Raw genomic sequence first — 24,142 nt, 5'->3', positions numbered from 1 at the left:
TGAGGTATACACATAAAAAAAGTTTGCACAGCTAACAATTGTGTTCCACTACCAAAACTTCAGGCAGACTCAATAATCCACTGGCTGGACAGATGCAACATTGTTAGGGCTGTACACTTTACGGTCCTAAGTAGTAACTGCTCAAACATACTTCCACATTCATGCTGAAGCATGCTGCAATGCACTGTAGCAGAAGGATCCAACAACAGAAGTTTCCAACCCCCATTGTGCAAACACCCATAACATATAGGTACCACAAAAAAAGAGGGCAACACGTTCACAATGCAACCAAGCTTTCATAGGCACCATATTTTCACGTGTTTTCTCTATGGGTTTTTGTTCTCTTTGGTAGATGCCTCCATGTTTTAAGAGCCTGCCACAGATGTCGACATCACAAGAGAACGCCTGTGAGACAACCAAGACAGAATACAGCTCAAGCAGAAAAAGGAAAAAAAAAAAAAAAAAATGGCCCGCATCCTAGATCTGAGTGCCAGACATTAACCATGTGCCCAGATGCATTCTTACTCTTCCATCTTTTAATATGACCACAATGCACAACAGAGGGCGCTGGCAAGCACACCACAGGGGCCTCCTATTGTGCAGGCACAACTGGACATCATCCCCTTGTCCTGCCAAGCCACTGCTGGCAACACTGCTTGGCAATCTCATGGCGAGTCAGCGTCGGTGTTGGAAGTGTCGGTGCGTGCCCTTTTCCTGGAAGTTGTCTCATCATCCAGAGGGAGACCGCTACGTCCGGCATCACGCTTCTTTGAGCTGCTCTGCTGTAAAGAAATAAAGCAAGCCGCCCTGTTCAGACTACCAGGACTGCACATATGCACTAAGGGAAACCACTAAGCCAAGTTGAATGAGCTACGTTAGTGCCCAGGACAAAAAACAATAAGTCATGTTTACCAAACATTGGTAGACCAAAGCCTAGCGCATCTATCAGTGGCATTAGCCGCCAAAGTGTGTGAAGTGGCAGAAGGCTTCCGACTTAGGTTGGGAGTGTGAATGGGTGGATTCGCTCTCTGTCCTCGCTCTTTCCCACAGCGACGACGTAGTGCAGTTCGAAAAGTTGTTTGTACCTGAGGTGTGACATGGCTGCCCGAGGGTATGCGAGACACGTTCAAATTTTAGCTTCAACTGTCTGTGTGGTCTTGCTTTGAGACTAAGTTGTGCTCGAATAGAAGCTGATGAAGACGATGACCCACACTGCGAGAAGTGGTAGCTGCCTAACACATGCTTTGTCAGGCTGCGGCGATGGCTTCGTTGCCTAAAGCAGTGCCTAGGAGAGCTGACTAGTGCGCTTCGTCATGGGTTTGAATCATGTATGTGAACATTTTTTTATTTTAAGTATGAAATGCTTCTAGCTCCTGCTGTCGCTGACCTTGAGGCGACACCGAAATAGAACCGAGAGTTAATCTTTACGCACACATTTCCAATCATATGGGCACCGAACTAGATTTAATGAGATAAATTTGCTCTCTCAACCCTCGTTCAAAACCGTCATACAAACACAAGGTGCTGCCCAAATGAGTCATTACCTCATTGAGTTCTGGTTTCCAGGCACAATACTGAAGGGAACAAATCTTTGGACATTTCAAAAGCACCCCGAGAGGAGACACGAGCCGTAGCAGAAATGAAATGCCCTTGACCGTGGCACGGTATTAAATCAGTGCTGCCATCTCTGCCGCACTCTTCCTATCCATTAGTGTTCTGACGATGGCATCAGAACGAACGAGGGCTGTACGCGTAAAACAAGAGTAGACAATAAGCGTTTTTGGCCCACAACTGTGCATGAGGGCAATGATTCTGTGCTCATCGCTGTCCATCTAAGTGATCCCATCCTTTCCCCTCGCCAGTTTGTGCAAATGTGCCACTGAGGCGGGGCTTGTTTCGAATAAACTGCAACGCATCGAGCATAACAAACAACGTGGTCATCACAACTGCTCAGGCTCAGCAATGGAGAAAGACGATAAGACGCACTGGTGATAAACCAATTTCATTCTTGCATCTATCCTTGACAGCAGGAGAGGCAGCAATTTTTTCTGGCATAATTTTATTTATTATGCGCCCATCACGCAGTTCATGGCATCACATTGCGATGACGGCTGAGTGACTTCAGTGCCTCAGAAGCTCATACCAAACTTTCGGCGGCGCACAATCTTTCGTTCAAAGCATGGGCGAAAATGAGAATATTTGTGCAAATGGATTAGAGTCCGATAAAAGCCGCTGTTCTCGTTGCTTCGTTTTGAGTTTCATCTAGTGGTTGTTTTGAGTTCAGACAGCAGACAAGCCTGGAGGAACGAATCTGTTGTAGTTGGGCCGTACTGTCGCACATGCACTGAACACAAGAACACGCGCCGACAAACGTCATGGAGTTTCATTGCTTCAGTGTCTCACTGGTTTCTCCATGAGAGTCCCGTTAAACACTAAGAGGTGCAACTCATGTTACAAAATAGACCTTTGATAAGACGGGAAATGACATAAAAGCTAAAGGCCCGTGGTCTTCTGAATGGTCAGATTTAATAATGCCACAGAAATGAAGTCACTGTAGTCCATTTTTAGTGGGCATTTTGAAGGTGTCGGGACATTCATTTGCAGTTTCCTCCGCAATGCAACACAGCCCACATAGGAATTCTAGGAACAAATGACAAGAGCGTTCCAGTGGCATGAGTTACCTTTTTATCCCATTGCTGATGCAGGTACCGCAGCAGAATGTTTGTCTTCTCAGTTGTGATCACTGAAATGATAGTTCCACACAAGTGATCACCATGAAAACCCATGTCATGTACTAGCTCGTAGCACTGGTTTACACAACTCAACACTTACAGGACAGCTCCACTGATTTGTTATTTCGCATCATTCTACATGCTCTGAAAAGCTACCACGTACTATACACCGCGCACAACTGGGCACTGCAGTGATGTCAAGTTGGCTCATGCAGGGCGCTTTACTGATTAAGAGCGCTTTGGCGCAAACTCAACTCAGACTGGCAGTAATCAAATGTTTCCGCTGATAAGGATGCTTACAGTTTGTCTTTCGACACAACTGGTAGAGTGGTGGCATGATCTCACAATGGTAAGCAGTAGCACAAAACCACTGAAGTTTCTGTGCGCAGGTTTCAATCGAGCTTGACACTGATTTGATTCAACACTACTGCCGTGGAAGCAACTAACCCTTGGGCATGGCCATCACTTTTAGCAGTGACCACATGCTAAAAGTTATCCATGCCCACCAATATTGCATGCCAGTGACCAATTCATAGTGCAGAATCACAAGAATGGCGTGCTGCTCAGAAGAGCATTTCTTACATTGAGTGTAATAAATATTTTTGTCAAGCTAATACAGGAGAAAGGAGAGTGCGTGTATGATGAAAGTACATTATGTTGTCTTTGACAAAAAATAACAGTGACGTTACACACAGCTAATGCGAACAATGCAGGTGGTGCAGGAAGGGCAGGGTGCAAAAGTTGAAATGGAGAAACCGCTCATATGCCAGTAAATAAAGTGACGACGGAACACAGATGCATTTTGGCAAAAAAGTAAGACAGGGCATAAAATTTGCAGAAGGTTGCCGAGTGCAGGTTTACACACTAGTTAACAGGCTTTGAAAAAATTCTCATTACCTGACTGCTCGAAAAATGATCTGCACAGTTTTTTTTGTTGTTTTTAAAACATTGTTTGCCAAGCACCAACAATAACTATTTCTTATATACTGAAAGCTTTCTTTTCTCAAAAAATAAACTAAAATTTGAACTGTGCCATGGGTCTACAGATGTACAGCATGCACAAAATGCAAATGGACTATACTAGTGAAGCTGGTTGTTTATGGAGTTTTACGTCCCGAAGCGACTCAGGCTATGAAAGATGCCGTAGTGGAAGGCCCCGTTCTTTAGGGTTTAGCTAGGGTTCTTTACTGCACACTGACATCGCACAGCACATGGGCGCCATGCTTTTTATCTCCATCGAAAAGCGGCCGCCGCAGCCGTGATTCAATCCCACATCCTTGCGCACAGCAGTCGAGTGCCCTAACCACTGAACAACCACGGCCGAGCTATGCTAGTGCATCTGATTGGTTGATTTGTAGGGTTTAACGTCCCAAAGCAATTCAGGCTATGAGAGACGCCGTATTGCAGGACTCCAGAAATTTCGACCACCTGGGGTTCTTTTAACCTGCACTGACATCGCACAGCACACGGGCGCCTTGCTTTTCGCCTGCAGCGAAAAGCAGCCGCTGAGGCCAGGATTCAATCCCGCATCCCGCATCCTGGCGGGGCTAGTGCATCTGAGTTGCACTTACAAATAAAATAGCGGATATATGAACCCCAGTCGCTTGGCCATGGCTCAGTTTGCTTTGTGCATGCAAGACGCATTCAACTACATAAGCCCAAAACTGGCACCTAAAAAAGCAGTAATTGATCAAGTTGAGATTACTGACTGCTGTTGGAAACTCAAACACAGTAGCAGGAAATGAGTGTCAATATGTGAGCCTCTACCGGAAAAGCTATTCTGAACATTTAAATTTTATTTACACTTTGTCATTTCCAGAACGAATTTACCAGGAGTCTCTCATAGCCCGAGTCGCTTTGGGACAAATCAATTAAATTTGCCAGGACAGCCCTTTTATTGCTGGCAAATTTGAATTGATGATATCTGTCTAAAAGATTGTGAGGTTTGAGTTTATATAGCTGAGAGGAGTACTAGCTACTGCCCACATGAAACTCAAATAGAAATGTAATCACACAGTGAGAAGATCAGTATGGACCTCCGGAGGTCCATTACATATATATATATTCTGCAGGCACTGTCAAATTTTTATGCACCAACATTTTAACTAATGTATCAGGAACTCGTAAGTACGTACCACCATGCCAAATTGAGATGTCAAGATACCTATACCATATTTATAAACTGTGTAGTGAGCCATTAGTTTGTGACCAGTTAATGAATGCACACTTTACTAGAACCTTTGCAAGGACACATATTACAGCAATAGCTACTTACTATAGCTGAATGCTATAGACCGGAAAGCGTGGCGTGACATGGTCCATAGGGTCACGAAGAGTCGGACACGACTGAACGCCTGAACTGAACTGAATAGCTGAATGCAAGAAAGCAAAACACTGGACATTTATCATATTAAGGTCTGTTCAGATAACAACGGTAATCGAGGTCCCATGACCATTTTCCATTTTTTTGTTTTCAATGAAATTTTTATATTTGCCTTTACATAAAGGAATGAACCTTAGTTTTGCAAGATATGGCATAGTTTCTTTGAAAACAAAAATAAAATCGTATATCACTAGATGTGGAAAAATGGCATTTTTGCCATTAAAAAAAAATGCAAGATTGGAGACCTGGTGCTTGCACACTATAATTTTGTCATCCATTATTTTTTCCTGACTATTCCATACTCACACCCACTTATAACAATATTAAGTGTCATGGAAATATCATTGTTATAATCGATAATTCTTATAACCAAATTAGACCGAAAAAACAAAGAGAACGTTATAAACTACACATTTAATGAGGACGGGGTTGCTTACACTTTTTAGTTCGTAGCGGGAAGAAATCCGTAATCCGTAAGCGTTGTCTGTTTCATGGCGATCTGGCTGACATCTTTCTGCAGGCCATCCAACTGCTGAACAAAGTGCAGTGGAAGGTTCTTAGCAATAACAAAGTCCCGGAAGGAGTCAATCATTCTCAAAGCCTCCTGGTGACACACAATCTGCACAGGTTCCAGTTCATTGTAGTCGTCGCTACTGTCACCGTCCTCCACGCCAATGACTGCTACGACGACAGCCTCGCCTGTCAGCTCTCCATCTGTCGCAACCGTATCGTCGGCACAAAAATTCCTCGCCCAAACGTGTCAACGTCACTACCGCTCACTGTGGACCAAAGTTTTGTTATCGCTCTGTCGGCAGGAGCTTCACGACCTTCGGCGTCGATGGCATCCCTAGCGAAACACGCCTTCCTGAAGCAGTTCATGATCGTGGCGGAGCTGGTTCGTTCCGGCTGGTGTAACAATCTGTTGCCAGATTTTATTACCACTGTTGCCGCCAAATTAGGCAACGATGATGGCACACTAGGAGAACCACGCTAGAAAGACACGTGCACGAACGTCGCTGCATGCCTGCCACAAAACGTGTAATTGCGAAGCGCAGCGCACCACAGACAGTGCACTCAGAATGGACTGCTCTATCGTGCAGAGGTAGAGGGGGAGCGCTCAAACTCTCCCGCAGAATGGCAGTGTTTAGCAGCACTTTACGCATTCCTTTCTCCTATGCTTGAGGAAGCGCTCCGTCCTCTCTCGGGTCTCCATGGCATGCAAGCTTCCCTGCGCATTCCTCTCTCCTCTGCATGAGGAAGCGCTCCGTCCTCTCTCGCGTCTCCACGGCATGCAAGCTTCCCTGGCGCACCCGACCAATGCATTGGCTCGACCCGCTCTGTCCCTATTTTATTAATTTTTTTGTCTGTTGCATCGGCGTTGTCAGCGTCTCCGCGTACACATGCGCTTTTTTGGTCTCCGCGTTTCCGCATTATTGTTGACTTTCAGTGACCATATTTGATTATTATAACTGATAATATAGTATGACACCATTGTAATAAACAGTTTATGTTACCATAGAACACATGGCAAACCTGATGGTGCAGCGGCTGCCCATTATTATATCCGACATATTGTTAAAATCAGTATTGTTATAAGTGGGTTTGACTTTACAGTGGACTCTCGATAAACAGAAATCGCTTAAACGGAACAAACTCATCAGAGTTGGTTGGTTTTCTATCAACGCAATGTAAAAAAAATCTCGTTAATCGGAACTCAAGTTTTTCAACCATCGCATAAACGGAACCGAAAGCAAACTCGAAACCAAAACTAGTTGGGCAAGTGCAGCGCCATCGCGGTGCGCATCACTGTCCCCCTCCCCCTCAACCTCCCCGACCTCCTGGCGGTTTCGGCAGTTTCGGGTTTTCTCGCACAGTGCGCCGCGTCGCTGCTTGTTGTCGTGGTGTGGTTGCTGTTCCGTATTCAGTTAGGCCTAAGCCTCAGAACTTTTGTTCGGTGTCGTAGCGACATTTCGTCGCGAAGTCAGGATCCGATGGCTACGCAGAAACGACAGCACAATGCGCTTGCACTGGAAAAGAAGATGGATATCATCAATGACTTCTAGAGTAGTCGCTTTACTAAAACGGCGCTTGTGACGAAGTACGGCGTTCCGAAGAGCAGCCTGACGAGAATCCTCCAAGACAAGGACAAGCTGCGGGCGGCATTCGAAACGTCACGCTTTTGTCCTCAGCGAAAAAGACTACGAGCGGCTGACCACGAGGGATCTGGAGAAGCGCCTCGTGCTTTGGCTGCGAAGGGCCCGCAGCGAAAACATCCCCATCAGCGGACCACTCATTCGTGCTAAAGGAGAAGAATTCGCTCTCCAGCTCGGCATTGAGGGCTTTTCATGCAGCGATGGGTGGCTGACTAGGTTTAAAGACCGGAATGGTGTAGTGTTCCGTGCTAGTGACGTGGCAACATGCCCGCAAAATACTGTGGAGAGTATTTTAGCCGATGTCTGCCCTGCCCCCCCCCCCCCCCCCCCCCCGATGAAACCTATGATGCGGAGGAAGAGCTCGAGAACGAAGATATTGACCCCGTGGTGACACCACTGCAAGCGGAGTCGGCCGTCCAAATGCTCAAGAGCTTCTTCCACCGAGAACATGGCAACGAACTGTTTCTCTGTAGCCTATCCAGCATGGGTGATGCTATTCAGAAGAAGCGGCTGCGAGAGCTAAAACAATCAAGCATAAAATCATTTTTCAGCAGCCATTAAATTAAATTGCAGTTCCCACTACCCTACCAGCAGAAGAGCAAGCGGTCTGTTGACTTTTTTTTTTTAATATATTCCTGTACTCTGAGAAAAAAAAAATGTGCGCTGTGTACTTTGTGCAGTAAAGTTCTTGCCCATTGTATACTGTTCTCCTTATTACCGAAATTTTGCATTTCGGGATTCACTTCCGCAGAAATCACAAACTGCGCGCCTGCCTGTCGTGCCGGGACCGCGGAAGCTGATTGCGCAATGCTGAACCCATTCTCTTGGTAAACGGAACTCCTGATAAACGGAACATATTTTCCCGGTCCCTTGAGGTTCCGTTTAACGAGAGTACACTGTACAAGAACTATTAGAAACATGTTGTGTTGCTGCAATTGATTTAGTAGAAAATCTCGAACTTTGCTTCGGGAGCGATGCACTCCAAAAATGTCCACTTTCAACCTTACATACTGACATGACGCCTTGAATTGTTTGCACTAAAACTTTTTCTCTCTATTATGCAGGTTAAGTTCTTAATTTCAGACGGAATGCGGAACTCTAGACTGCTAGGTGTGTTCTCCACAACATATCGAAACAGTCTGAAATTCGAAAACAGGTGGCCCGCCGCGGTGATGCAGTGGTAAGATGCCAGACTACAGTGCTGGAGTACCCAGGTTCAATCCAGACCGCCATCGGCTGCGTTTCGATGAAGGCGAAATGAAGTGGCGTCCGTGTGCTGTGCGATGTCAGCGCACGTTAAAAATCCCCAGGTGGTCAAAATTACTCCGTAGCCGTCTACTAATACTCCCCGTTCACTCTTTCCACTTTCACTTCCCCCTTCCGGCACGATTCAGGTGTCCACAGAGCAAGTGTGACAGATACTGCGCCTTTCCCTTCCTGTGAACCAATTATTTATTATTATCAATGAAGGGACAACTTTGAATTCAAATAAAAAAAGATATCTTCAATTTTTATTAAATCCTTAGTGCCTCAACAATCCTTGGTACCTCAGAAATATTACGGACTAAAAAAGTGTTGCATAATATTCTTTAAAATTATAAAACCAAATATAAAATTGGGTGCTTGTCCTGCAAGTTGCCAATTTTCAGCCCTACATTCTGGCATGACTCAGTAAAGTGTTGCACCTGAAACCTTTTAGCTATCTCTATTTATCCTCTATTTTGTCAAGGCCTCCATCACTACCCCCGCCGTTCACCTAAAGTGCAAAGCGTAACCTGCTGTTTAGGTGGACGACGGGTTTGCTCAGTGTTGGATCGCATCTTTTCCGAGCTAGATAGCTCTATCAACAAGAATACTCATCATCTCGGGTCATTCGTGCTGCTGCCATAAAAAAATATAAAATTCCACCAAAACTATAGTGCTTCAAAGCACTTTGCTTATGATTGTACTTAAGTGCACTTGGAAGAATGGTTTTCAAAAATAGAGCATTGTTAATTTTTGTCACAACTGAGAAATGAAAAAATATAATTAAGAACTAGATTGAACACTATTGCACCTCGGAATAAAAAAAATACAGGTTAGAGAAAAAAGTTCAACCGTCACTTGTCTTCTCCCATATAAGCATTGAAAATGCTATGGATATTGCATCAGATAAAATGAAACTAAAGTCAGCAAATACTAAATCCAAATTTTGTTCCCTACACCTTAAAGGGAAGTCCTAAGCACTTCTAAAGAATTAAAGCATGCATACATTCTTGTATTTTTAGTTAATATATATATTTTTAAAGTATGATATTAAAAAAACAAAAGATATTTATAAAGTACTTAGGATTTTTTAATGAGATTTTGATGAAAATCGAAGTTGGGGTAGTTTTTTTAAATTGGAATGAAAGTTGTTCATTTTTTTTATATTTTTGAATTGTGACCAATTTCAAAATAATATGAAGAAAGGACTACTCTAGAGCTAGAAAATTTTCCAAGAAATAGATAACATGGTTTGGTTTGTAGGGTTTAACGTCCCAAAGCGACTCAGGTTATGAGAGACGACGTAGTGAAGGACTCCCGAGGTTCGATCCCGCATTCTTGGGAACAGTAGTCGAGCGCCGTAACCACTGCGCCACCCTGGCGGGGCAAAAGAAATAGAAACAAGGCCTGCATAATATAGAGAAAAAGTTTCGGGTGCAACACTGTATTGAGTCGTGCCAGAATGTAGGGCTGAAAATTGGCAATTTGCAGGACAAGCCCTCAGTTTTATATTTGTTTTCATAATTTTAAAGAATATAATGCAATACTTTTTTAGTCTGTAATATTTCTGTTACCGAGGATTCTTGAAAAACAAATCGCAGGTGATGTTTTTTTTTTTCTTAAGTTGGAATCCAAGTTGCCCCTTTTTGCCGTTTTCAAATTTTGAACGATTTTGATGCATTGTGGAGAACACACCTAGTGATCTAGAACTCCACATTTTGTCTGAAATTAAGAACATAGTCTGCATAATGGAGAGAACAGATTTTAGTGCAAACAACTCAAGATGTCAGAATGTAAGGTTGAAAGTGGACATTTTGGAGTGTATCACTCCTGAAGCAAAGTTTGTGATTTTTTTACTAAATCAATTTCAGCAGCAAAACATATTTCTATGGTTCTTGTAAAAGTAAAATTTACATAAAATAGTGAGCAAAAAATAACGGATGACAAAATTTTAAATTGCAAGAACCAGATCTCCAAACTTCCAACTTTTTGAAATGGCAAAAATGGTGTTTTCTACCTCTAGTGATACATGCGTGCCTTGTTAATATCACCCCTGTTAATATGGACAACTCGTATTATGGACAATATTTCTGGGAACCGAACTTTTTAATGTGCTTGCATGTTAAATATGGAAACTCGCTGTTCAGACAATGGACAAGTGAAAAATGCACAGAGCCCATTGGGGCCCACGTAGTTTTGTCATGTTAATATCGACAGAAATGAGAATGAATTTTCTGATTCTGCTGTTTGATTTTTGCACTCTGAGGGCATGCCACTTGAATGCAATTAGGAAGTGCGAATCACTAAGTAAAGTCCCTTTTCTTTCTAAGTTTCATGTTTACAGAGCGAATTTTCCTAGCTAGCCGATGCATCTTGCCATTTTCTGCTTTGTATGAAGGGCTGTGAAGAAAATTTTACCCACAGCTTGTGCAGGATAGAAAGCCGAATTAAGCAGCTTTCAGCCAAATGAGTGCTGGGTCATGCAGCAGCAGTTCGTGGAATGTGAGCAGTTGTAGAAGACATTGTCATTTATCCAAAAGATGTCGTAAGAGATATCTACACCGCTAGATGCGTTAAGTGAAACTACTTTACTTCAAGCATAAAGGTGACCGGGATAATGGGCTTGCAGTTTCCCAAGTTATGAATAGTTTCAACCTTAGTGCCCAGCACTGTCAACAAAAGCAGACCACAATTATAGCGTGCTGCTTATTATTATTCTTTGCAATTCGTTATTATAGACGACTCGTTTTACGGACAGTTTTGATCGGGAAGCAAAGTGTCTTAAAGAGGCAAGACTATATACGATTTTTTTGCTTAAGAAACTACGCCGTATCTTGCAAAACTAAGGTTCATTTCTTTACGTGGAGACATAGCCCACCACATATAAAAATTTATTTGAAAACAAAAAATGGCCATGGGACCTCGATTACTGTATCTGAACACACCCATATATATACATATACATATACATACACTTTATTCCAGCTTGATAACAGACTGCTTTGAAAGGTATTGGGTGTTCTGCCATAAAAGCAAGGAAGTGCCTGTCACTGCTTACCTTGGTCAGAGGGGTGGTCACGTGTGGGAAGGTACACCGACGGCCTCCGCACCTTAAGAAAAATTTGAAAACTGGCGTCAGTGCTGCGGCAAAGCCTGGCCCATTAACTGTGACAAAGCCATTGAGACTGATAATGCATCGAAGAACTGCTACTGCAGCTGCTTCTGGGTTGAATTTTCTAGCAGTAAGAACGTGCCACCAATCACAACAGTCATCCATACAGGCACCCACTCAAAGGATAATTATCACAGGCTTAAAGTAGCATTTGACTTCCAAAAGTGGGCACAAACTTGTCATGCAAGCATATTTTCCTTCATTCACTGTCATGCTGCATAGGAAGTTCCTCCATGGTACCTCCAAATTAAATTTACATAAGGTGAAGACCACCTAGTTAAGAACAGCTGCAAAAAATCTGCTTCGTATATACTGAGTAAAAACAACAGAGACCAATCAGCAATTCTGGCTAGCTGATGCAGAGAAACAAGGCGTTCGTCACCCCCCCCCCCCTCTAATTAGTTCTGATTTATAAGAGGTGTCTAAAAATTTATGCCCCTCCTTTTTTTTTTTCTCGAATACCATTAGTCAAAATTTTTGAAGTTCACAAGACATTACATCTGCCTTTCTGATGGACCTACTCTACTTTTAAATGTAATGTCAGTCAAAATGCGTGGCTTTGAGCCCGTATTTTGCGCCAGCTTTTTTGCTTCACAGTGTCAACCCAGTACCACAGCCCACTCTCACATTAGCCTCCAAACAAATAAAGCGATTGGTAAATTTGTCTGGACTGTACTTCCCTAACCTTCTTGCAACCCCGATTTGGCATGGCAGCATCTGATTTTCATATCTGCACTTTGCAGATCGGATCCAGGTATGAGAACAACGAGAGATTCATTAGTACCGTGAGGATTCCCCTCCTCTCCCTCCCTCCCTCCCCCCCGCCCCCCACATACACACACACAGAGAAAACATGGTCCTCGAGACACTTCAGTTCATCATCTTAAACGCCAACTCCAGGGGTTTGTGGAGCATTTTGTATTAATATTCAAATTATATTCCTTGAAGTCCTTAAAGTCCCCTCTCTCTGGTTAAAAACAAATTTTCCAATATGTCAAGTAGAAGTATTACAAGATAACAAAAACCGGAAACCTAAGCCAAACATTGGAGGGTGCTTAAGCTTTGCCTTTAAGAGTTCAGTGCAATAGCATTCGCAGACATGTTCCAGAACATTCCAAAAGCACGTCTGTCTACATCGCTTGCTTACATACGACGGATGGATGGATGACGGCGACTCACACCACCTAGCCGCGTCAAGTACTGTATTTTGTAGTTTTTGTACTTAGTGCAAGGTGAAATTTTAATCCTGATTTGATTTTAACCACCAATCAGATCATCATCATCATCAGCCTGACTATAACCGCTGCAGGGCGAAGGCCTATCCCATATTTCTCCACTTAACCCGGTTCTGTGCTAGCTGCATCCACTTGACCCCCGCGAACTTCTTAACCTCATCCGCCCACCTAACTTTCTGCCGCCCCCTGCTATGCTTTCCCTCCCTTGGAATCCAGTTTGTTACCCTAAGCGACCATCGGTTATCCTCTCATCGCACTACATGTCCTGCCCATGTCTATTTCGTCTTCTTAATTTCCGCTAGAATGTCAGTAACTTGAGTTATTTCTCTGACCCACTCTGCAAGCTTCTTATCTCTTGATGTTACTCCTACCATTTTCCATTCCATAGCCCTCTGGGTTGTCCTCAACTTAGGTAGAACTCTCTTGGTTAGCCTCCACGTTTCAGCCCCATAGGTGAGTACAGGTAAGATGCAACTGTTGTATACTTTCCTCTTGAGCGATACCGGTAAGCTGCTAGTCAATCTGTGAGTGCTTGCCAAATGCGCTCCATCCCAATCTTATTCTTCTTATTTCCTTTTCATGGTCCGGATCTGCGGTTACTACCTGTCCTAAGTAGACATATTTGTCTACTACTTCCAGTACTTCGCTACCTTACGTAAACTGGTGCTCCTTCCCGAGGCTGTTGAACATTACCTTAGTCTTCTGCATATTGATTTTCAAGCCTACCTTTCTACTTTTCTTGTCTAGGTCATCAATAATTATTTGCAGTTCATCCCCCGAGTTGCTTAGCAAGGCAACGTCATCAGCAAATCGCAGATTACTGAGGTATTCTCCATCTACCCTTATCCCTAACTGCTCCCATTCCAAGTCTCTGAATACTTCCTCTAAGCAAGCTGTGAATAGTACTAGGGAGATTGTGTCTCCTTGCCTAATACCTTTCTTTATGAGAATTTTGTTACTTTCTTTACGCAGAACTATGGTTGCTGTGCAGCCACTATATATATCTTCCAGCACTTTCACGTACGGCTCGTCTACCCCCTGATTTCGCAATGCCTGCATCAACGCCGAGGTTTCAACTGAGTCAAATGCTTTTTCGTAATCAATGAATGCTATGTATAAGGGCTGGTTATATTCCCAGCATTTTTCTATCACCTGATTGATGGTATGGATATGATCGATAGTAGAGTACCGTTTCCGAAAACCTGCTTGATCCTTTGCTTGATTGCAGTCTAAGGTTGTCCCGATTCTATTAGCGATTACCTTAGTAAATACCTTATACGTAACAGACAGTAAGCTGATTGGTCTAATTTTGAAGGTCTTTAGGGTCCCCTTTCTTATGAATGAGGATAATGTTTGCATTCTTCCATAGTTCCGGTACCGTCGATGACACCAGGCACTGCGTATACAGGGTGGCCAGTTTTTCTAGCACGATATCCCCCCCCCCCCGTCCTTCAGCAAATCTGTAGTTATCTGATCCTCTCCAGCTGATTTCCCCCTTTTCATAGTTTCTAATGCTTTCTTGACCTCATCCTTCGTCACTGGTGGAACGTGTGACTGTTTTTCCCTACCGCCAATCTCATTACGGTCCTGACTACTTTGACTATCTTGTCCATATTCGTGATGACGTTGCCCGCCTTGTCCTTTATCGCATACATCTGGTTTTTGCCTATGCCCAATTTCTTCTTTACCGCTTTAAGGCTTCCCCCGTTCTTTACAGCATGCTCAATTTTTTCCATGTTATACTTCCTTATATCGGTCACCTTGCGCTTATTGATTAGCTTTGATATCTCGGCCAATTTGATCTGGTCTGTTGGATTGGAAGCTTTCATACTCTGGCGTTTCTTAATCAAATCTTTCGTCTCCTTAGACAGCTTACCGGTATCCTCTCTAACTATCCTACCGCCTACTTCTACCGCGCACTCAGTAATGATACCTCTGAAATTATTGTTCATTGCTTCTAGGGTAATGTCGCTATTCTCGGTTAGAGCTCAATATCTATTCGGTAGCGAGATCTCTTCTGCCCTCCCCCTCACCGCTAATTCTTTGATGGGTTTCTTTCTTACTAATCTGTTGTGTTCCTTCTTCAGATTTAGGCTAATTCGGGACCTCACCATCCTGTGGTCACTGTATTGCGCTTTCCCCGATTACCTCTACGTCTTGCATAATGGCTGGGGTTGAACACATTATGAAATCGATTTCATTTGTAGTCTCCCCGTTAGGACTTTTCCATGTCCATTTCTGGTTCTTCCGTTTGCTGAAGAAGGTATTCATGATTCTTAAGTTATTGCGCTCTGCAAACTCAACTAGTAATACCCCCCTGCTATTCCTAGAACCAATGCCATAGTCACCTACTGCCTGGTCTCCTGCCTGCTTTTTCCCTACCTTGGCATTGAAGTCACCCATTAGTACAGTATACTGAGTCTTTACTTTTCGCATTGCCGATTCTACATCTTCGTAGAAACTTTCAACTGCTTGGTCAACATAACTACATGTAGGTACATAGGCCTGTACAACCTTCAGTTTATACCGCTTGTTAAGCCTAATTACGATGCCTGCCACCCTCTCGTTAATACTATAGAATTCATCTATATTACCCACTATATACTTATTGACAAGGAAACCTACTCCTAGCTGTCGCCTCTCTGGTAAACCTCGATAACACAGTACATGCCCATTCTTCAGTACAGTATATGCCCCATTCGGCCTCCTAACCTCACTAAGTCCTATGACATCCCATTTCATATCCTCTAGTTCCTCTAACAGCACTGCTAAACTAGCTTCACTAGCTAGGGTTCTAGCGTTAAACGTTGCCAGGGTCAGTTTCCAATGGCGGCCTGTCCAGCGGAGCCAGGAATTCTTAGCACCCCCTGCTGCGTCATAGGTCTGACCGCTGCCGTGGTCAGTTGTTCCGCAGCCGCTGGTGACTGAGGGTCGGGGTTTTATGGAGCTTATCATGAGAGGTTGCGGCCAATTACTGCACCAGAGTGGCCAACTCCTGTTCTGGTGAGGGTGTGCGTTGCCGGAGGTGTTCACCGGCATCAGGTCGCACCAATCAGATGACTTCCATTATTTTTTCAAGTCTGTAGCCTGTTTCTGAAGCAACAGCTTCACTACGTGAGGTAAAGTCAAGGTCATCGTGTGGTTCCGATGACCTTCAAACAGCTTCGAGGTTAAGTTGGAACTTAAAGGGACAGTGAACAGAAAAGTGAATACACTGATCACAAAGACTGAGTCTGACTCTTACTGAAAACGAAGTTCTAGTAAGGTAGAAAAGATCAAGAATAAAGGTACAGATATTACTGCCACAACCGAAATCGCCGAATCTCGCAACTGCGAGTCACATGACGCGTGATGGATTCCGGAGGCTGACAAATTTTAATTACGCTGCATGTTTGAATCTAGTAATAGATTTTGTCTCCAACATAATAAATATGTTTTTACGACGTGGAAACGACGGCAAAAAGGCAACCTAAATGGGACAAGGCAAGAAGAAATGTACTTGGCGGCCTTGGTTATAGTTTTGGTGATGTTCCGGCGCTGGCGTGCTCGCATAGTTTCGTTTTCGACGTGCAGCTCAAACGGCTAAGTGCTTTCCGGAAGATCATGATTCGCCACGGACCTGCTAAGTATTTTCGTTCACTTTACCGCAGTCTACCTTACGTTAGACCACTGCACGCTGCTTTGTGCCTCCATGCACGCCGCTTACAGTGTTGATGACGGCACGATGCAAATGCCAGCGGGCGATAACTTTCATGCTTTCATTTCGGCTGTTGCTAGACCCCACCACTCGCTGCAGGCCAGCAATCACGGAGTCTATATTACGTCATGGATGGCATCACTTTATCCAACTAAGTAGTTGGGTTGAGCTGCTTGAATTCAAGCAGGGGAAAAAAAAAACTGCTCAACTTCTTATCGCAATATCTCATCGATAAATGCATCTTTTGCTGCCGGACAAGTGACAGTACTGTCACGAGATATTATACTATTGGGTTTTGCTATCATAAAAGTTGTCGTCAGTATCCCTTTAAGCCACAACTACTTTGGGTAGCTATGCTCCCACCAAAGGTCAAGGTCAAAGGTCAACTGACATGGAAAGTAGCTTAACTCGTGTGAGCAGCTGCTTAGGGGGAGACACGATCGCTGAAGTCAATATTGAGTATATTGTCAGGCAGCGCAGAGGCGAGAACAAGGAAGTGCGAAAAAGAGGCTCGTAGAAGGAAGGACGAGGAAGAGGAAGCTCGGCAGCATTCTGTGAACGCACCAGGCTAAGCTGGAGTCATCTCTGTAAATAAACTTAAAAGTGTGGTGAAGGTGCGGCGTGCCACACCCATGAGAGCTTTACCATGTGTAACCATGCTTCAGCTATCGCTTCACACAATGTTTAACCGTAGCTAAACCACAGCCAATTTTATTTCTCCGCTGTCCTTAAACCCTAATGCTTTGAAGACAATGGTTGGCTGTACAAGGCTTTCAATCGGGCGGCGGCTCGGGCCATTTATTGCGGCAGCGCCACACGACCGAAGGAATTTTCTGGTGAGCGCCGCATCGCAGGTAAGCAAAGCGGAAATGCTCGTTGCTACTCACATAACTGTTACTTCCGTAACTAGTTTCTTTCTAATGATGCACCTAAACATTACCCGACAGTCATAAGGCAAAGCATACATTAAGTCCACCCTTATTTGGAGAGAAGCAATGCAATTCTGTGGCGGACTGGCTGTGTGCTTGTCTCGCACTGCGAAAGAAATGTGTTCGGCTCCGGAGGTTTCACAAAAATTTTATTGTTTCTTTTTTGTCTGATTTTCACGTTACAACCACAACACTAACCGGCTTTTCTATGACATGGGGCCCTTAACGCTGTCGTGCTAAAATTGGGTTCGGACCGAGCGATGACAATCTGACAAATGTTCCAATGGTGTCATGCATATTGTCAAGAAACCCGTTGTATCCCCACTGTTTGGGTAAACTGACGACTGTTAGTGACAGCTTAGGTCATTTATTGTCTGAGATGAACAAAAGCAGACTCAAAATTCTGTTCTTTAGCGAAAGCAGAGCGAATATCAACGGTCACGTGTCCAGACACATCAGATATGAAAGGCAGCTCTTGCAAATCTCAATTGAGGCCACAAAATGTGGAATTTTAAAATCCACCTAAGCTGCAACCAAACATCAAGCCACTGTAAAATGTGGCACCAAGGACTAGAAAACTCCGAGGAATGTACAGTGAAAATTTCAGAAAAATTAGACACAGCAAAAAAAATTAGCAGAGGCTTAGCCTAGTTAATTTTACACCCATACCAATATAGCCTAACTCCCTTGAGTCAGTCCAGAAAAAAGCAACGCGATTCATTTTGTCTAATTATTCCTATTATTCAAGTATCTCAGCACTAAAAGCACAAATAAATTTAAACTGTCTAGCCTCACAGACGAAGAATAAATTTTCCCATTCTTTGCCCTGATAACCCGTACATAAAAAGAGCCCGCCGAATCGCCTACTCCATCCAAATTAATGCAGTGTATCCACAGGCGCATTCTACTACTTTTCAGCAGTCAATTTTTCCTGCGCACAGCACAAGACTGGAATGGCCTGCCCACCAGTCGCCACAATCATCGACCACAAAGTAGTCAAGCGACTCATCGAAAACCTTTCCTCGAGATTTTTGTTATACTTGTTCACCCTTAATGCCTACTCCCTCATGTAATGTCTCGCAGGAGACCTTTGAGGAATAAATAAACAAGTTAAACACGGTATTCAGCAAAAGCTTCACAACATCACAGCTTCATATGTCCCGAGTGCAACTTCACAGCAAAAGCTTCAAACAATTTTACGATGCAGTAAGCACAGCATCATTGCCACTGGCGTCCATGGCTGGCTCTGAGTAGAGATGCAGTTGCTCCTCTTTCTTAAACCCATCGACTGGCTGCTAAGGCCGTTTCCATCGTGCGATGACGAGATTGTTCACGTACTCGACCCCCTTCCACTCTCTTCTCAGCTCCAAGTTTGAGAAGTCAAATGTCACTCAAAGGTCAAATGGTCAAGGTCATCATCACCTTGTGGTGCGTCTTCGAGCAATGCATGACCTCTAGCTAGGTAAAGGTCAAATTTAGTGCCACTTGAAGACTGGCTCTACCTAGCGTAGTGAAGCTTCAAAAATAGCTCGTGTTTAACTTGCTTAAACCTATGTATACGTGTGAAAGCACAGCTTACGTGTCCCGCACAGCCACCAATGCTTGGGCTGCCGCCTCAGCCAAACGTCTTTCCCAAGCCACTCGATTTCACGCACGGTGAGTCACAAGTCTTTCCTCACATTGTTCAGGAGTCTCAGCAGCCGCATATGTTCATCTTGCAGAACTAAACTACATTAAAGGATCCTTATGGCCACTTGAGGGGTCCCCTGGCTCACCCTATTGAAGACACTGAGACACATTTTGCCATCATGTACTATCGCACTGAATAAAAGCTGCAACGCACGAGATGCGGTAGGAGCTCAGTTCTAGGTGCACACCAACTATAACGGTGCTTAGAATTTATTCATTTAGTTGTAGAGAGAACAGAGTTTATTGATTACATTTAAGAGTTGCAAGCTCTGTCTAAACGCTCATTAATTTGTTATTAAGTGGAAACCGCAATAGGTTCACTTGAGGTGCGTTACAACTCATATCGAGCATGAAGGTACTTAATTTTAACCCAGTTAAACGAACATGCCTCAGTAGCGCAAAAAAAGCATGCCCAACTCTAAAAAAAGCTTGGAAGTTCAATTTATCTGTTACGTCACTTCTATGTCCAGACACCACTTTTTCTTTTTCCGTTGAACAGGACCTTTAACAATGTTGCATTAAAAGCTGGCAAAAAGAAGACATGCATGCCCAAGTTCAATGGTGGCACAAAGTAATACAATTTGCAGAGATCACATTTAATGAATCTGGCAGAGTTAAATATCAGGTTCTTTTCTTTTTTTTTTCTTTTCTTCAAATTTCAGTCCCTCTCCCGATTAATCTAGACCATTTACTCTAATTACAGAATACAAAATTTATTTACAGCTATATACACATTGCAGCACAACTTCTCCTCTGTCAGGGTGCGGCCTCTTGACACGGCACTCGAAATCAGTCTTTTTCTCTTGCCGTGTCGCTCGGACTTCTCGGAGCTTCCCTTCCCCGTCTTCGGGTACCCCTCTTCCGTGCTTTCCGGCGTCACTGTAGTAGCAGTTAGCCGCAAGCCCCCAGTCGAATTCCTAGAAAACCACTCGCTGGCATGGCTGGGGGTGGTTGAGGGAGGGTCGAGTGTCTCGGAGTGACATTTTTCTACGGCCGACTTTACTGGCTGTCCGTGCGGCACCAGCCAGCAGACCTCCTCCAAGTTGGAACCATTCAGAGGGAGGCATTCGCCACAGCCGCTTCGTTTACACGCACACACACAAACGGAAACCATTATACGCCCACACATGTAGCAGTCTTTCCAACTGCCGTTTGTACAGTCCGCAGTCAGGGAGATACAACCGCGCACTGAGCAGGATAATATTTAGCTGTAATACTTGTGAATTTCATAAATTTTGAAACAGTATCTAGGAAAAAAAAAAAAAGAAATAAGGGGCATTACCTTTTGGATACCCCTCGTACATGCTTCTCCTAACCTAAAGCAGCCAGCTCTGGCAGGACCAAGTTCTACATTCTGTGCTGGGTAAATTACACACTAGTGACTCTGCAGATCAGCAAGCATTAAAAGGCCTCTGAAATGCTACTTGTTAGTAATATTCCAATGCAATAAATCCATAAACGCGGTCCTTATGAGTATTCGAGTCAAATGTGAAGCTTTGTGTGGAGCGTATAATTTGCAAATTGTTTTTAAAAAGTGCTCCTGGTGGCCGTTCTCGACCGATTGGAGTGACACACCCGCACGCACCTCGCAAACCTCCCATGTGACGTCACATGGGCTTGCTGGGAGTACCCACTCATTGAACTCTCCCAAGTTACACAAACGGGACAGGGCACGATGGGGCGCTGTCGTGGGCACAGTTGAGAGGGGAAAGGAGGAGCATCATTTTCGATCACCCATATCTTCACTGTTAATAAAAGTAGCTTAAACATTTTTGCATTGCGGTGACGACTGATGGGATGCCTCTTGCTCGTGCACATTTTTCTAGTTTTTGTAAATAGCTTTTTATGGGCCCTTTAATGCCATGACTCTTCCACAATGGAACGGAATTCCACATTGCTGAACGGAATTGCCAAACATGGAGACAAGAGCAGTGAATCACAAAGTTAGGCAATCCCATTCCCCTCTTGCCTCACTTCACTGACCACTCTGATCCTGCAGTGAAAGAATGATGACAAAGCATGCCAATTACATCAACATTTAGAAAGGCAGAGAAGGCATAAAATGATAACCCTCATGAAGTACTGCCTAGACTTCACTTCTTACAGCGGTATAAAATGTCCGCTAATTTTTCTAGTACTGTTTTCTATCTGAAAAAAAAAAGGGGGGGGGGTCACATAGCCCTCTCGTTAAAACAGTGGGAAGTTCCGTGGACTTGCACCAACACGGAAAGCAAATGTACGTTTTCTTCTTCCCAGTTATTTGAATATCATTGTGCAAGCTCATTTCTGTGTGTAGACCTGTGCTCCTTTTCTTTCTATTTTTATTCTTTTTTCTTACGTTTCCTTTTTTTTTCTTTTTGGTCTCTTTTATTCTCTGCCTAATTAGAAAGCGTAAGTTCTTGCACTGTGTAAGTGTAGTTGCGAAGATGTAGCTTCATGCACTGTATACGATTTTGGTTGTCAGCCTATGTCAAATGTCCAGGGCCGTGGACCTTGTCAAGCCGTTTGTGTGGCTTTTAGTCTATGGCCCCCAGTATCGATGTAAAAGATGCTGAAAAACTGAATTTGAATTTGAATTTAGACTTACGGTTGTTCGGCAAGATGAGTCAGCCTGGAACCGCGTGAAATTGTTCTCGTTGTAGGAGGGCAGGCCCTTAAGGAACTCTGCTGTGGTCTGTAAGAGGAAAACACGGGATCACTTGGGCTTTCAGAAAATCAGTGCAACAGCCTTACTTCTCATGGTTAGTAGAGCAAAAGCACCGTTTATAGCACTCTGGTCACTGCTATCAACCTTTCCACGGTTACCCCACATATTACCCTGAAAGCATGACACAAAACTACAACTATTAAGGAGATGTGCTCCCACACCTTTCTTTTTTTTTTGATCCTGTGCCTAAGAGAGCCCACCGCAAGCAAAACAACAGCATGAAGAGACGTCTGCTACAACTATTAAGGAGATGTGCTCCCACACCTTTCTTTTTTTTTTGATCCTGTGCCTAAGAGAGCCCACCGCAAGCAAAACAACAGCATGAAGAGACGTCTGCCTCCATAAGCTGCACCAGATCAAGTGTGACAATGGAAAGCAAACTGCACTGTCATCAGAGTGGAAGTGTAATATTTCTTGGAGCAGAACTACTGTAGGAGACAGCAGTCAGCCATAATGGTCCGAACATGACCACGTGCGATTTTTCGTCGCAGCCGGCCTGTTGTTGCTCAGTCCACAACAAAACACCTTAGCTAGCCTCACTGTTGCAGCCAAGTTGAGACACTCAAGGCTATACTGTTATTGCAACTTGTTTCTGTACAAAACAAAAGTGGCTGACTACCAGTAATTGATTACAGAAGATGTAACTCTACACCATAACACCTCAGCTCTACACCATAACTATAACCAAATATAGCGTAACCCACACGGGTGGTCAGCTACACAAGGTTGATCCTCATCACTTGGAAGAGAAAAAAGAAAAAGAAAAAGAAGGGGGGAGAAGACCGGAAAGCTACGAGAAAGACTATAAGGCAGGCAGCTATGATGCATGAAACTGACGCCAGTAACTTCATATTCAGACCAAAATCTCTGAATTGCTGCATAGGAGTGCCCTCAAGTTATGTGCTGGTGACGATATTGCATTAACTTGCTATTCAATGCGAAAGTATTTCAAAAAGCAGTTAATAATGTACGTAAAAAAAAAAAAAAAGAAAACATGCAAATACAACGAGGAAGGGCTTATGCGGCGCCCCTTTTTAATGCCGCACTTCCTGGCAGGCACAAACGTCACCACTTGCAAGCACGCGGAGTATTATTATTATTATTATTGCGACCATCCGCACACTTTTGCGTACTGCAAGAAACCTGCGACTGTCATCACCACAGGTCAAAAAACCCACCGAGTGGAGACTCAAACACGCGAGACATCGTGCGATGAATGAGCCCACCTATCTTATCGTAGTGTCCGACGGAAACCGGGAGCAAAGAAACAACGTTTGCGAGCGTTACGTTTCTGCCTTTATGCGAAGTAAAGAAGCCGGGTAGGTTAGAATAATACATTAAAAGTCCATAGAGCAGGATCAAGAGACAGATAGGCAAATGATTTCGCGATGGTTGAGCCTTGCGCGAACGAGGTTTCAGAAGACAGCAGTGTTTTGCTCCGATACTCTGTACCTAAAAGAAGCAGCGCGGCACGAAAAGTACATTCGGACTCAGCATCAGTGATTCCGGTCACACAAGCACAGCACCGGTCTGTATCACGGCCACAAGGCCACGCATCGCTGCCACGCTAGTCTCGACGCCTCGACACGTCGAAGCAAGCAGCAGCCATCACCATACTCAACAAACGCATTGTCGCGAGCATAAGAAACTAAATGTGCGCAAACTAGATTTCTAAATCTTATGTGATAAAGCAGCGTGCGTTGAAACATGCTCCCGCAGCAGGTAGCGTTTTGTGGCGTGAAAACGTCAATGTGAGGCGTGCGATGAGGCTCGGGTGCCAGACACGAAAGCCGAGGTCGGTAGGGTTAAACTCATTTCTCCAAAGCCATATTACATAACAAAATTCAATCCAAAAACATAATGACTCACCATTTTCTACTGTACGGTGGAACAAGCCACGAAACCAAGTAGTACAGATGAACAGGCACCGTCCACGCCTCGGCGCAATAAATTTGACCACGCAAATTGACGCTGTCGAAGTGGTCAGCAGTTCGCTTAAGCAAACGCGGAAAAATCGGGGAACAGGATTTGTTTTTCAACTGCGGTTTCAATTGAGTGTGTAAGAGTCTTTGCAGTCAAAAAGTGCCATAGAAGAGAGATGATATATCAATACATCGATATGCATCAAGACTTTTTCCTAGACGGATCGGGCAGCTGCAACAGAAGCAACCAACGCAGCCATCGGACGCATGATGGGATG

The 24,142-nt window shown here is 44.0% G+C and overlaps 1 protein-coding gene across 3 annotated transcripts; it reads right to left on the bottom strand.

Annotated features, from left to right (window-relative positions):
• Positions 1 to 453: 453 nt before the first annotated feature.
• On the bottom strand, positions 454 to 24,142 carry LOC146198987 (DET1- and DDB1-associated protein 1). Of its 3 annotated transcripts, none has more exons than XM_084594448.1 (5): positions 23,812 to 24,142; positions 21,823 to 21,909; positions 11,572 to 11,623; positions 2,682 to 2,743; positions 454 to 779 (listed from the first exon to the last, which is right to left on the bottom strand). In XM_084594448.1, the coding sequence occupies exons 1-5, from the start codon at positions 23,812 to 23,814 to the stop codon at positions 666 to 668; spliced, it is 318 nt and encodes a 105-aa protein (XP_084450574.1). In that variant the 5' UTR covers positions 23,815 to 24,142; the 3' UTR covers positions 454 to 665. The 3 variants fall into 3 exon arrangements, with proteins under 3 accessions (XP_084450574.1, XP_084450573.1, XP_084450575.1); XM_084594447.1 differs by having other exon boundaries at positions 454 to 782; positions 23,812 to 24,137; XM_084594449.1 differs by lacking the exons at positions 454 to 779; positions 2,682 to 2,743 and adding an exon at positions 5,475 to 5,647 and having other exon boundaries at positions 23,812 to 24,104.

This window comes from Amblyomma maculatum, chromosome 2, assembly GCF_055883805.1.
Source record: "Amblyomma maculatum isolate TAMU_Amacu chromosome 2, ASM5588380v1, whole genome shotgun sequence".
NCBI lineage: Eukaryota > Metazoa > Arthropoda > Arachnida > Ixodida > Ixodidae > Amblyomma > Amblyomma maculatum.
The sequence above is the reverse complement of the archived record's forward strand: the minus strand, read 5'-3'. Positions and strand labels throughout refer to the sequence as shown.

Coding starts and splice junctions, on each gene's coding strand:
- LOC146198987 (XM_084594447.1), bottom strand. Junction 11,624..21,822: donor ACTCATCTTGCCGAACAACC/GTAAGTCTAAAT, acceptor ATTTTTCTTAAG/GTGCGGAGGCCGTCGGTGTA. Junction 2,744..11,571: donor TGACCACCCCTCTGACCAAG/GTAAGCAGTGAC, acceptor CTATCATTTCAG/TGATCACAACTGAGAAGACA.